The 14,755-nt window shown below is 41.5% G+C and overlaps 2 protein-coding genes across 2 annotated transcripts in view; one reads left to right on the top strand and one right to left on the bottom strand.

The window, feature by feature from the left end:
- The window catches only part of LOC103506306 (dynein heavy chain 3, axonemal-like), a 30,956-nt gene extending 23,549 nt beyond the window's left edge, over nt 1-7,407 (top strand). Inside the window, 4 exon segments of the mRNA XM_026821388.1 lie at nt 439-655; nt 1,749-1,862; nt 2,320-2,483; nt 7,197-7,407. Coding sequence (XP_026677189.1) covers nt 439-655; nt 1,749-1,862; nt 2,320-2,483; nt 7,197-7,407 — 706 coding nt within the window.
- Nucleotides 7,408-7,645: 238 nt separating this feature from the next.
- Nucleotides 7,646-13,172, bottom strand: LOC103506303 (dynein heavy chain 3, axonemal-like). Its single transcript, XM_026821387.1, has 9 exons — nt 13,103-13,172; nt 12,641-12,940; nt 11,896-12,171; nt 11,374-11,739; nt 10,569-11,174; nt 10,097-10,319; nt 9,429-9,724; nt 8,342-8,659; nt 7,646-7,875 (listed from the first exon to the last, which is right to left on the bottom strand). Exons 1-9 carry the CDS (start codon nt 13,170-13,172, stop codon nt 7,646-7,648), a joined length of 2,685 nt encoding a protein of 894 aa, XP_026677188.1.
- Between the last annotated feature and the right edge of the window lie 1,583 nt (nt 13,173-14,755).

The following is a 14,755-nucleotide window of genomic DNA, read 5'->3' as shown; positions in this document are numbered from 1 at the left end:
AATCATAAACTCACTAAAATATGTACAGACTTTGTTAAGTAGCTCAGTCAAAGTTAACCGCAACTTGGAACTATTACAGGGACATAATACCATCCCCCCTATATTCTTCTAATTTTTTCTTCCTCTTCTTCACGCTTATCACGGTTGACATCGAATCTGGAGGTTGGTGTTTCGAGTCCAAATCAAGTAATAAAATTTATCCAAGTCTATTAATAGGGAAACTACATTTGTGACGATCAATTTAACAGGCTTAACACAGTCAAAATTCCCTTTCCCCCTACTTATCACGGTTGACATCGAATCTGGAGGTTGGTGTTTCGAGCCCAAATCAAGTAATAAAATTTATCCAAGTCTATTAATAGGGAAACTACATTTGTGATGATCAATTTAACAGACTTAACACAGTCAAAATTCCTTTCCCCCCCCTTTCTTTTCTAGATTGAACTTCTTCCAAGTCTGGATCGACACGGGTATCCCTCAGGTGTTCTGGCTATCCGGTTTCTACTTTACGCAGTCCTTTCTGACCGGTATTCTGCAGAACTACTCGCGTCGTCGTAAAGTACCCATAGACCAGGTGGGCCTTGAGTTTGAGGTCACTCTGTATGAGATAACGGATCAACCTAAGACCAAACTGGACATCGGTGTTTATTGCTCGGTAAGAAAGTGACTTCCATGGTCTAAATCCCATTAGGTCCATTTCTAGGACCAATTGTGATACTCAATATATTTTTGTTTAATTTTTCAGAGTATGTACCTGTTTACTCGGCAAAGCAATCATGTAGCTACAGAGTTTATCTACTTTCTTTCAGAGTATCAATCATGTTGCTATGGAGTTTACTGTACCTATTTTTTTTTTCTTTTTTTTTTCTGTCTAATTTATTCCATTAAATTCAAGAAATCCTTACTGCCTTAGCACGCTTAAAAGTACATACCTTTATCAATACTGTAGCATATGTAGCTTCTATTATCTGGGACTCTGGGAGATGGTGTGTAGTTGTTGAGCTGCAATGTGATGACTGGAACAATTCAGTTTTTGAGCTGGAAAGCTGGATAATCATACCTGGAAAATAATCAACAACGAAAATACCTGTGTAAACAATTCAGTCGGTATTTTGGCAACTTTGAGGAATGGTAAGATAAGAGTATGACAAAAGGGACAACGAAAATGCCTGTGTAAACAATTCAGTCGGTATTTTGGCAACTTTGAGGAATGGTAAGATAAGAGTATGACAAAAGGGAATCGATAATAATTATCGATTTTAATAATTATCGACCTGTATTTTTAAGAAAGTGGGTTTTATGGATTTCTTAATCAACTCAAAAGTGTCTGATTATTTTTATGTTTCTTGCAAACGTAAGGCTAAACTCAAGGAAGAAGATTGCAGTGCTTTTTGTGAGGTAACTTTTACCATATTTATGCACCTTAAACACCTACATTGTATTAACGAAGCAAATACAATAGTCCGTCCACTATACCTTTTATTATTAGTAATAATAAAGGAAGGACGGACTAAAAAGCACACACCATTATCAAGGTAAAAATTAATTAAAGGTTAGAACACTCTTTTTAAATGAAATTTTCTTATTTTTTCATTGGTTTATGTTTATCAGATCTTTTTTTTCTACTCCTTTGTTGGAGTTTTTTTTTTTTTTTTATCAAGTCTCATTCATTATTTGCTTGAAACCTCAAATACTATCCCTGACAAATATGAAGGTATTCATACTCTTACACTTTCCACAATCCTCAGGGCCTGTTCCTAGAGGGTGCCAGATGGGATCGTGTAACTCGGGAGCTAGGGGAGTCCTTGCCAAATATCCTCTATGATCAAGTGCCAATCATTTGGTTCAAACCAGGAATGAAGGTAAGTACTGCGAGACAGGAAACATGCTTTTTTTCAATAAAAAAAAAAAAAAAAAAAAAAAAAAAAAAAAAAATATACCTTGGTACTGCTTTCACATTACTTTAAGGCATATTCTTTTACATTTACATCCATGCCTATCCAAGAATGGAAAAGTCTGGTTAGAAAATTTCCTCCCTGGCCAGGATTTGAACCTACCACCTCTGGGTTGAGAGTCAGTGCTCTTGACCACTCGGCCACAGAGGCGGGACAATACAATAAGAATGGTTTTGTTTAAAAATGAGCCTGTCAGAAAGCTTGAAGAATATTCAAGTAAATATTTTAGTCCAAGATATTTCCAAGTACTAAAAATAATAATAATAATAAAAAAAAAAAAAATGCCCCGGCAGGAATCAACCCACAACCTTCTGAGATTACTAGGCTCAAAATTTGATACCCAATATTCCTTCCAAATTTTCAGAATGAATTCAAAAAGATACCATCCTATGATTGCCCAATTTACAAAACTGGTGAGAGACGAGGCATCCTGTCAACTACTGGTCACTCGACCAACTTTGTCATGTGGATTGTATTTCCTACGAGTCTGCCACAAGAACATTGGATTAACCGAGGAGTGGCTGCTCTGTGCCAACTCAATGACTAGAAATAGCTCTTGTTGACTGAATAAATTTTTTAACTGTATTACTCTGTACAATGTACCTGAAATCTATGAGATATGATTTCTCAATTTTTAGTCTGAGGAGTAGACAATTTTACCTCATTTTTATTAAAATCTGTAGGAATAAAACAAAGGTTTTTGTGACCTAATCAGACAAGGTTTGGTCTTTAAACAGCTTGCTTTCTCCTATCCTATCCTCTTTCTTGCTTCAATTTTGGCAAGTAGGTACAGAAAACTAAAAGAACAATCCAATCATTAAAGCTAGGGACCAAGATCCAGATTCATTTAAGTGGTATACTGATAGACCTCTTGGTCCTGGATCTACAGACCACAGAAGGGTTAACTTGAGCTAAGGCTAAGGCAGATCACAGCTTACCTACCAAGTTGGATCACCTCAAGATAGAGATTTATAATCAAAAAGATTTATCCTGAGATTTTTCTTACCTGACGAAAACACTGAGGAAAGAACAAAATCTATACTCTACGCCTCTAGAAATCCAATCCTGCTTCAAAAGAGCCCAAAGTGCCGCAAAACTAGACAAAAATGACCCAAGTCCTCCAAAGTCCAAACCAAATCCCATTCAAAATCCAAAATATTTAGGTCTACCGGTTTTGAATTTTTCGCGGGGGAAAAGCAAGTGTTGCAGACAGTCTTATCTTGCGCCTTCAATATGAGCATATTGCATACAGTTGTTGCTATTTTTATTGAAGGCGAAATATAGGTATTAATTTTCGACTAGATTACTAGAACAGCAATTTTTTTTATTTTTTTTTATTATTTTTATTATTATTATTATTATTATTATTAAGAGCTTTGACAGAGGGAACTGTAACTGCTATGGTCTTATCGTCCCGAAATCGAAGAGAGAAGGAAGACAGGATAGGAGAAAGCCAGCCGTTCCGAGAACGAACATTATCCCAACATAGCAAGAAAGACACTGCCACCTGCCAGCCTAACTTGGTTCTTGGTTGATAAAGCGTCTGCCTTGTAAGCGCTAGGGCGTGGGTTCGATTCCCGCCCACGGCGAATTTCATCCTGAACGGGTAGGTAATGTTCGTTCTCGGAACGGCTGGTTTTCTGAGACAAACAGACAAAAGAAACAATCATGGTCAAGTTTCAAAGTGCAAACCTCACAGATTTTTCACTCTTCGCTCGTGCTTTAACTGGAGTAGGAGTGAGAAGGACAAACAAAGCACAATGTCTAATGTAAGAGAAGGATAAACAAGCAAAGGAGAGGGGGGGTATTTTAGGATTGTATGTTCTGGCGCAGACAATGGAATCTAATTACTTCCAATGCTAATTGGAAAATAGAGAAACAAAAGGATTGCCCTGAACAAAGTCTTGTTCTTGTTGTGATGTTCTCATTTTTATGTTCGTAGACTTCAATTCTTTTTCTTTTTCTCGTATTACGAGTGTTGGGTTTCGGAGTACGGTATACGTACAAATGCCGGACATCCTGAATTCCTGACCTACCTTTGCATGTGGTGTCCTGTGTCGGGAATTGAACAGGATGTCTACCCTCTCAGTTTTTCTGTACAAGCTCTTTTTCTCCTCCTCCTCCTCCTTCTCTTGAGTACTTCTTCTTCTTCTTCTTCTTCTTCTTCTTCTTCTTCTTCTTCTTCTTCTTCTTCTTCTTCTTCTTCTTCTTCTTCTTGTACTTCTTCTTCTTCTTCTTCTTCTTCTTCTTCTTCTTCTTCTTCTTCTTCTTCTTCTTCTTCTTCTTCTTCTTCTTCTCACCTCTTCCTTCTCTTCTGCTTCATTATCCTCATCTTCGTCCTCCTTCTGCTCTTTTATTTAAAACTTTCCATTCCTTTTGTCTCCTCCTCTTTATAACTTCTATTTTTTTTTTTCTTTATTCTTATAACTTGTCCTTTCTTATCTCCTCCCTGCGTAAAGTAGAAACCGGATAGCCAGAACACCTGAGGGATACCCGTGTCGATCCAGACTTGGAAGAAGTTCAATCTGGAAAAGAAAGGAGGGGGAAAAGGAATTTTGACTGTGTCAAGCCTGTTAAATTGATCGTCACAAATGTCGTTTCCCTATTAATAGACTTGGATAAATTTTATTACTTGATTTGGGCTCGAAACACCAACCTCCAGATTCGATGTCAACCGTGATAAGCGTGAGGAAGAGGTAGAAAAAATGAGAAGAATATAGGGGGGATGGTATTATGTCCCTGTAATAGTTCCAAGTTGCGGTTAACTTTGACTGAGCTACGTACCAAAGTCTGTACATATTTTAGTGAGTTTATGATTTTGGTGTACAGATTTTACTCCTATTAATAGACTTGGATAAATTTTATTACTTGATTTGGGCTCGAAACACCAACCTCCAGATTCGATGTCAACCGTGATAAGCGTGAAGAAGAGGAAGAAAAAATGAGAAGAATATAGGGGGGATGGTATTATATCCCTGGAATAGTTCCAAGTTGCGGTTAACTTTGACTGAGCTACGTACCAAAGTCTGTACATATTTTAGTAGTGAGTTTGTGATTTTGGTCTACAGATTCTACTTTTTGTCCATCACCTGAATATCTATTTTACCTTGCCAGTAGATCTACTATGTAGCTTCCCAGTGGTTTAAGAGAAGGGTAAGACTTGGATGCCCAAGCTTGCGGTATTTTTCCAAACATGATTGACGTATTGATCTCTTCTAGTTCTTTAGACATGACAATCAACCCCTTGACTGCTTGGCGGACTTCTTGGAGCGATTTCTTAATGATAACGGTGAGACGATTGTATCGAATGAGTTCCTGAAGAAAAAAGAACAAATAAAATGCAAACATGATTGACGTATTGATCTCTTCTAGTTCTTTAGACATGACAATTAACCCCTTGACTGCTTGGCGGACTTCTTGGAGCGATTTCTTAATGATAACAGTGAGACGATTGTATCGAATGAGTTCCTGAAGAAAAGAGATTAAATAAAATTGGCACACGTATTCAGATTTCATAAAATCAACGGGTTACTTTAGTTGTATTTTACCCGTTCCGATGGCGCGCAATCTTTGTTATTGGTATTGGCTTTAATAAACGCCCTTGGTCACTGCGACCTGGTTCGATCTTTTGTGTCATTCCCTTTATTTTTTCTAGAAGAGCCCTAGACTTCTTACGAAGGCCAGGGTTCTTTTAGGACTGATTTCTTTGACTTCTTTAGGTGTTATAATGTTGGATTTCGGATGGCGCCATCTTGGATTTCGTATGGCGCCATCTTATACTTCGTATTGTCTAGTACAGGCGCTATCACGCCAAAAATTGGTTAGAAATTTTCCGCCCTGACCGGGACTCGAAATTTTTTCTAGAAGAGCCCTAGACTTCTTACGAAGGCCAGGGTTCTTTTAGGACTGATTTCTTTGACTTCTTTAGGTGTTATAATCTTGGATTTCGGATGGCGCCATCTTATATTTCGTATGGTCTAGTACAGGCGCTATCACGCCAAAAATTGGTTAGAAATTTTCCGCCCTGACCGGGATTCGAGCCTAGTACCTCCGGGTTGAGAGGCAGTGCTCTTGACTTCTCACCTGTTTCAACACTGTATTCATCGACTGGTTATACAGGATAGGATACTTCCTTCCCGCCGCTTCTTCGTCAAACTGCTCCGGGAATTTGCCCAGCAGTTCATCGATGATTCGTACATTCTTAGCCTCGGCATCCCCAGGTTGGGCCCCCGGGGTTGAACCCTGTTGGGCGCACAGAAGGATGTTCCCGAGGACTAGGCGGGTTTCGTTGAAATTCTTGGTGAGGTCGGCGTTTTCGTGGAGGCCGAAAATCTCCGGGGTGTTGTTCAGCGGTAGGGATTGAATGTAGGATTGAATACCTGTGTGCGAAGGAGCAGAATAGAAAAGGTTACTGGAATCATGGGTGTTTTGTTAACGGGTAGGGATTGAATACCTGCAAAAGAGGAGAATATTAAATTCAGATGGTGCCTGAGGACATAAAAAATCCTTTCTGCCAGCTTACAACACACGGACGACAGAACAGGAGAAAGCCAGCCGTCTTGTAGGATTGAATACCTGTGTGCGAAGGAGCAGAATAGAAAAGGTTACTGGAATCATGGGTGTTTTGTTAACGGGTAGGGATTGAATAAAGAGGAGAATATTAAATTCAGATGGTGCCTGAGGACATAAAAATTCCTTTCTGCCAGCTTGCAACACACGGACGACAGAACAGGAGAAAGCCAGCCGTTCCGAGAACGAACACTATCCGTTCAGGATAAAATCTGCCCCGGCGGGAAGCGAATCCGCATCTTACAATGCAGAATTGCAGACGTGCTGCTACCATAGAACAATGTTATCGAGGCAGTGTGGACGGTTCAGTCGACATCGATCGACGGCCGGTCGACTCTGTGTGGACACACATACCGGAGGTCCTAGGTTTGATTCCCGACAGAGTCGAAGTTTTTACGGGTGTATACTTTGGCCAAAGAGTGGAACTTAGCCTCGTGATGACAATTGAGTAGCTTCTTTGAATGAGCAGCTGAACATTATTTAGGTGTGGTTCTTTATTTACTGTACCTAGATACTAATTATTAATAATTAACCAAGTCTTTGTTTAGACCGCGAGAGGAAAAGGTCTTTTCAGTCCATTGCTGTTAGTATAAACAAGGTATATTCTATTGTCTATTGATCTATTCTATTCTATCCTATCCTATTCGATTCTATTCTATTCCAATCTTTCAGTCGCACCGAGAAGGAAATCGACGATGCCCGCATGATGTACATCCCCGTGTCCAAACATTCCTCCGTTCTGTTCTTCTGCTGTGCCGAACTCTCCAACATCGACCCCATGTACCAGTATTCGCTCAACTGGTTCATCAACCTGTACGTCCAATCCATCGAAGGAAGCGAGAAGACAGATCAGCTGGATAAGAGACTGAAGATTCTTAGGTAATTTCGTTCATGATAACCACACTGCCCTCACGATGACTACCTTAAGTACCTTGTCCTTCTTTGACCCCCTGACTAGGAAGTCCAAGAATTATGTAGTCCTACTTTACCTTGTCCCAAAGACACAGTCAGCGGCTTCGCAGCGTTCATGTCCATAGGTAATTTCGTTCATGATAACCACACTGCCCTCACGATGACTACCTTAAGTACCTTGTCCTTCTTTGACCCCCTGACTAGGAAGTCTAAGAATTATGTAGTCCTACTTTACCTTGTCCCAAAGACACAGTCAGCGGCTTCGCAGCGTTCATATCCGAGTTGAACTTGAGTAGGAGGTCCATCGGATCAGACCCGGCGGACAGAATGAAAATCAGTGGCGTACAGCAGTTGCTGTCGTCGTAGGATTGCTTTAGACTGAACGGAGGGGACACGATGTATTGCTCGCCCAGGTTCTTGGAAACGTAGATCTGAATTCCTGGAAATCGAAGCGAAAGACTTGGAATTCTGACTGCAACGAGTTGCGTAAATCATCCAGTAATCCAGTATGAGCTTTTCCAAGTCAACCTTTTTTAATAGATTTGATGGAGGGGACTGCAACTGTGGAGGTCTTTTCGTCCCGAAATCGAAGAGAGAAGAAAGACAGGATAGGAGAAAGCCAGCCGTTCCGAGGACGAACATCATCCGTGTAGGATAAAATTTAAATCAGCTCCGGGCGGGCGGGAAACTAATTGGGACCGGGGGTAGTTGAAATGATCACTTTCTATGATCTTTTCCTCTGATAAGATGAGATACAGCTCCGGGCGGGCGGGAAACTAATTGGGACCGGGGGTAGTTGAAATGATCACTTTCTATGATCTTTTCCTCTGATAAGATGAGATACCCTTTGAAAGATAGAAAAAACAATGGATTTTGGAGTTGAAATAATCTAGGTTCTACTGTACCTTGAATGACTTTATCAGGGCGAATAATCTTGAGAATATTCAGCACACAAATGTCCGACTTGTCCTGCACGTAGCTGACTCGTTCCTTTTCGGGTGTTTTCGAATCGTAGTAACTCTTCCATTCGGAGTTCTTCGTTTTCACCGAAGCCTTCAAGTCTCCGAGCTGAGGCAATTTGGAGATTTGAATGATGTCGGTCCAGGTTTTGTTGCTCAGCCAGGAGGGTGATGGGTTTGGTGAGTCCATCGTCAGGTCGATGCTACCCGTTAGGAAGTATTTGAACAGGGTTTCGTCCAGGGTCTCGTTTGATCTTTGGATTCCTGGAAACAATAGGGTGATGGATTAAGGATGAAGAACTTGCCAGCTCTTGTTTGCCTTACAGAATGTTCCGGGTTTGACAAAAAAATTGCAATATTTGATTTCAATGATATTTCAATGAGTTACAAATTTTGATATTTCAATGAGTTACTTTCTGGTGTTCTCGTATTGACCCAGCACCATCGTCAGGTCGATGCTACCCGTTAGGAAGTATTTGAACAGGGTTTCGTCCAGGGTCTCGTTTGATCTTTGGATTCCTGGAAACAACAGGGTGATGGATTAAGGATGAAGAACTTGCCAGCTCTTGCTTGCCTTACAGAATGTTCCGGGTTTGACAAAAAAATTGCAATATTTGATTTCAATTATATTTCAATGAGTTACAAATTTTGATATTTCAATGAGTTACTTTCTGGTGTTCTCGTATTGACCCAGCAATTAAATTGAAAAGTATTGTGTCTTTTTACTGATGCGGGACGAGGGGCATAGTGTAGGATGGACAATGGACATGCTAGGACATACACCATACGATTTCGTTAGATCCATGTTGTAGCGTTTCCGTGCTACAAAATAAAAATGACCCAGCAACTAAATTGAAAAGTATTGTGTCTTTTTACTGATGCGGGACGAGGGGCATAGTGTAGGATGGACAATGGACATGCTAGAACAATGCATACGATTTCGTTAGATCCATGTTGTTGCGTTTCCGTGCTACAAAATAAAACCAATGATAGAACACTCATCTATTTAAGAACGAAAATACTTATTACCTACCTGTGCACAACACGAACGAGAACACCAGCTTGTGATCCTCAAACAGGGATCTGCAGATATTCTTATAAATGCTGTACGTGAAGTGATTCATCAGAATCTTCAGTCTCTTATCCAGCTGATCTGTCTTCTCGCTTCCTTCGATGGATTGGACGTACAGGTTGATGAACCAGTTGAGCGAATACTGGTACATGGGGTCGATGTTGGAGAGTTCGGCACAGCAGAAGAACAGAACGGAGGAATGTTTGGACACGGGGATGTACATCATGCGGGCATCGTCGATTTCCTTCTCGGTGCGACTGAAAGATTGGAATAGAATAGAATCGAATAGGATAGGATAGAATAGAATAGATCAATAGACAATAGAATATACCTTGTTTATACTAACAGCAATGGACTGAAAAGACCTTTTCCTCTCGCGGTCTAAACAAAGACTTGGTTAATTATTAATAATTAGTATCTAGGTACAGTAAATAAAGAAAATAATGCCACCAATGTTCAGCTGCTCATTCAAAGAAGCTACTCAATTGTCCTCACGAGGCTAAGTTCCACTCTTTGGCCAAAGTATACACCCGTAAAAACTTCGACTCTGTCGGGAATCAAACCTAGGACCTCCGGTATGCAAGCCCAGTGTGATACTCACTTGGCTACGGAGATTGCTTAGAAATTACCTGGAAATCTCCTGCTTGGCAGTAATCTCAGCGGACAGAACCTTGCTGGAGGTTAAAATTTGAACGGCAGATTCATCCTCCAGAATATTGCCCTGGGAGGAAGAGAGGACTTCGAGGATCTTGTCTTCAGTTTCCTTCAGGATCTTCTTGTTATTGGCGCTCTCGATGATGAGTTCATTCTTCTTGGTTTCTAGATCTGGTTTCTCTTTGGCAACGACAATGCCTGCAAATGGAGAGATTTTCCAGCATGTAATAAATGTAATATGTAAGCTGATTGAATCTTTGACGACAGTTCTACCTGATAGTGTGTATGTGTGTGTGCTCATCAGGTGTCAGGTGTACCTGATTGTGAGTGGCTGGACTCATACGTTTAGTGATAAACAAGCTTCTCACTTGTCGAGATTCTGAGTAAATCCAAAAGTGACCAACAGTATTTGAGAATAAAAGTCTTCCATGTTCCTGCCAAACTTACCCAGCAGTTGATTCTGCAATCCTTGTGGTGTGATCATAAAATTGATGAGCGTAATCTTGGTCAATATTTCCGGAATATAATGCGGATTCTTCAGCCGGGTTGTAATATACAGTCGAAACTTAATGTTGTATTCAATCTCCTTGTTGTTCAAGGTCATGATGAGTTGGTTCTGAATTTTATAGTAGCTCTTAAGGAGAACCGGTTCTAGAGAGCTATCGATCGTTTCCTGGATGTTTTCCAAGAGTACAGCCGTACCCGTGCGGATGGCTCTCTCCAGAGTTCGCAGAAGAGTTGCATCCGTCAGTTTGACAACGGAGAGGTTCCCCTTCTCGACGTTCTTTAACCATTTGTTCGCCTGACCTTGAGGGTCGATCAGGAGTGGCCACTTGTTGCTGTTGAAGAGGATGATGCCGTTTTCAATGCTGAAGTTGTCGACCGGAAGGCCGTTGATATTCCAGGAACGGATTTTGACGGCGTCCCCCAGTGTGGTGATCATGGAGAAGGATAGAGTGAACGGCATTTGTTCTTGACTGCTCAGCGATTTCCATTGCTCGATCAAATCGTTGCGGAAGTCAACGGTGAATGCGCCCAAGTATGTGATGATGCCTGGAAACAACACAAGTGGTTTCAAAGTAAGCGACGAATCAAAGCCAAAAAGGAGGACTCATTATATCTATCATGAGATTACCATTATCAAACAAACTATTGTACTATGAATAATTGGTTGCACTCGTAAGGTTTAGGTCTACCTCTTAAGTCCAAAATTTAACATTCAAAGGTGGACCACCATCAAAATTTACTTTACCTGCACATATGAGAATGTCTCCAATACAGTTGACGAGGGCTTTGGAGAGGTTCGCCGATGCTTCACTCCATCGCGTCTTCTCGCCTCCCAGCCCTCCAATCAGTTTCTCCGCCCGCTCCAACTTCTGCTTGCACAGCTCAATCTGATCCTCGAGCTCTTTCTTGTCCTTCGACTTCTGCGCAAGTTCGTCGCGCAGCGCCTGCAGTTTCCCGAGGACGGTGGCCAGTTGCGCTCGCTTCGAGTTGAGCTTCTCCATTTGAACCGCGTAGTCCGCCTCGGCCTCCGCCAGTTTGGCCTTCTTCGGGCCGACGATTTTGATTACCCGATCGTACACCTCCATGGCGAGAACCTGGAATGGAATGGACGCTGGTACAAACTTAAGGGAAACTTGAATTTTACGAAAAAGTTAAACTTGGGGCTGATTGAGAGGCTGACGAAAAACGCCGACCCCGTCTGTACACGGGAAAAGGCGAAGAAAAAGAAGAAGACTCGTAAATAAGCTCCATTAACCATTATACTTACCAGTCAAATAGATCAAAGCATCAAACGGTATGGTCGTATAATCGTTGAGAAACATCTGCAGTTGTTTCATACTAATGTTCAAATCACTCAGGTTGAACTCATACGGTATGTTCCAGCCTAGAGGGCCGTACTGTTTACGTTCTTGGACCACGGCGTGAAACAAACACAACGAAAAGAGGAGCTTGTGCCACGCTGCGACGTTTTTCGAGTCGTTGTAGAAGTCGTCGGAATTGATCGGGTCGTTCGTGTAAGATCGGAAGAGGTTGTTTTTGATTCCTGGAATCGGGTAAAAGAGAATTTCAGGGAAAACTGTTGTTTTCTCCCACAAATCAAGGAGGGTACAGGGTATTCCCTTCCGTAAGGTAAAGAATACGGGATCTTCCGGTGGACAAAGGTTCAAACACAATTATCCTGATAAACTTAAAATGTAAATGGAAAATTTTATTGAGCGTTTCGGAAAGACTGAAAGAGGCTCAAACACGAAATCCTGGTTATCTCAAACGATTTTGAAAATACTAGTATACTGCTTCTTATTACTTGAAGTAAATGGTCTTGTATTTGTACGAAGTAGATTGGAACACATCACATGCCTTGAGGCACACTCCATCTGTCAAGCTTTGCCCTAGGGATCAATTTATTTTAATTGGAAGAGAAAATTTGGTCATTAACTGTACAAGATCCCTGGATTGAGAGAAATCTCAGAATGGACAACAGACATAGAAAACTAACGAAAAGTTTTCCTTACCCTTGGGAGGTTCTATGATCATTTTGATCCCGTTCTCAAGAACAGACACGGGGAACGTGGTGGACGGATAGCTGGTCAGCCAAAGTCGAAACTCCTGGTGAGTATTCGCCGGAACTATCACTTCGGCGCAGATCCGCTCCAGCTCTTTCATCCAGGATTTGGCAACGTGGCAATTCTGCAGCACAATCCAGAGTCCCTTCTTGATACAAAGCATGAAATCCTCAATGATTTGAGTAGTTCTGCTTATTGTCAGCGTAAACGGATTCTTTTGTCTCATTTGAGAAGTATACTTGTAATCCACTCGTAAAAGTTGTAGCCAAAACCAATTGTCAGCTCAAAGCAATCACTCTAGTTGGGGCTGATTGAGAGGCTGACGAAAAACGCCGACCCCGTCTGTACACGGGAAAAGGCGAAGAAAAAGAAGAAGACTCGTAAATAAGCTCCATTAACCATTATACTTACCAGTCAAATAGATCAAAGCATCAAACGGTATGGTCGTATAATCGTTGAGAAACATCTGCAGTTGTTTCATACTAATGTTCAAATCACTCAGGTTGAACTCATACGGTATGTTCCAGCCTAGAGGGCCGTACTGTTTACGTTCTTGGACCACGGCGTGAAACAAACACAACGAAAAGAGGAGCTTGTGCCACGCTGCGACGTTTTTCGAGTCGTTGTAGAAGTCGTCGGAATTGATCGGGTCGTTCGTGTAAGATCGGAGGAGGTTGTTTTTGATTCCTGGAATCGGGTAAAAGAGAATTTCAGGGAAAACTGTTGTTTTCTCCCACAAATCAAGGAGGGTACAGGGTATTCCCTTCCGTAAGGTAAAGAATACGGGATCTTCCGGTGGACAAAGGTTCAAACACAATTATCCTGATAAACTTAAAATGTAAATGGAAAATTTTATTGAGCGTTTCGGAAAGACTGAAAGAGGCTCAAACACGAAATCCTGGTTATCTCAAACGATTTTGAAAATACTAGTATACTGCTTCTTATTACTTGAAGTAAATGGTCTTGTATTTGTACGAAGTAGATTGGAACACATCACATGCCTTGAGGCACACTCCATCTGTCAAGCTTTGCCCTAGGGATCAATTTATTTTAATTGGAAGAGAAAATTTGGTCATTAACTTTACAAGATCCCTGGATTGAGAGAAATCCTAGTATGGACAACAGACATAGAAAACTAACGAAAAGTTTTCCTTACCCTTGGGAGGTTCTATGATCATTTTGATCCCGTTCTCAAGAACAGACACGGGGAACGTGGTGGACGGATAGCTGGTCAGCCAAAGTCGAAACTCCTGGTGAGTATTCGCCGGAACTATCACTTCGGCGCAGATCCGCTCCAGCTCTTTCATCCAGGACTTGGCAACGTGGCAATTCTGCAGCACAATCCAGAGTCCCTTCTTAAGGCCCTCGTCTATGTACGATTTGGCAATCTCGCCTTGACCTAAACCAGGGAACAAAAAAGATGGGTTTACATTACACGAGTTTTAACGAGTCAATTCAAGGGGCATTCATTTGGTGTCGGGGATAGAAGAGATTGAAGCCAGCGGTGTGACGATAGATCGTTGATGCAACATTTCCTGATGGGTCACTGAAGTTAAGGAATGTCTCGCGTGGTCGGTATCCTGATGAGTGACCATCTGAACTATCGTATGCTGCTGGGCCTGCTGGCTTTTACCGTAAGCTCATGGGGGTCAGAAAGATGTAGTTCAAAGTTTTCTCATAATATTGTAGGTAATTTTTGGCAATCTCGCCTTGACCTAAACCAGGGAACAAAAAAGATGGGTTTACATTACACGAGTTTTAACGAGTCAATTCAAGGGGCATTCGTTTGGTGTCGGGGATAGAAGAGGTTGGAGCCAGCGGTGTGACGATAGATCGTTGATGCAACATTTCCTGATGGGTCACTGAAGTTAAGGGTGTCTCGCGTGGTCGGTATCCTGATGGGTGACAATCTGAACAATCGTACGCTGCTAGGCCTGCTGGCTTTTACCGTAAACTCATGGGGGTCAGAAAGATGTAGTTCAAAGTTTTCTCATAATATTGTAGGTCCTACTACTTGTCCAAAGACACAGTCAAGCGGCTTCGCTGCGTTCATGATCCAGTTGA

Source organism: Diaphorina citri, unplaced genomic scaffold (assembly GCF_000475195.1).
Source record: "Diaphorina citri unplaced genomic scaffold, Diaci psyllid genome assembly version 1.1 scaffold226, whole genome shotgun sequence".
NCBI lineage: Eukaryota > Metazoa > Arthropoda > Insecta > Hemiptera > Psyllidae > Diaphorina > Diaphorina citri.
Note: the sequence above shows the minus strand (reverse complement) of the source record. Positions and strands in the feature narration are given on the sequence as shown.

Coding starts and splice junctions, on each gene's coding strand:
- LOC103506303 (XM_026821387.1), bottom strand. CDS start 13,172: ATGAAACAACTGCAGATGTTTCTCAACGATTATACGACCATACCGTTT. Junction 12,941..13,102: donor TGCTTTGATCTATTTGACTG/GTAAGTATAATG, acceptor AACTTTTACGAG/TGGATTACAAGTATACTTCT. Junction 10,320..10,568: donor ATTGCAGAATCAACTGCTGG/GTAAGTTTGGCA, acceptor CTCCATTTGCAG/GCATTGTCGTTGCCAAAGAG.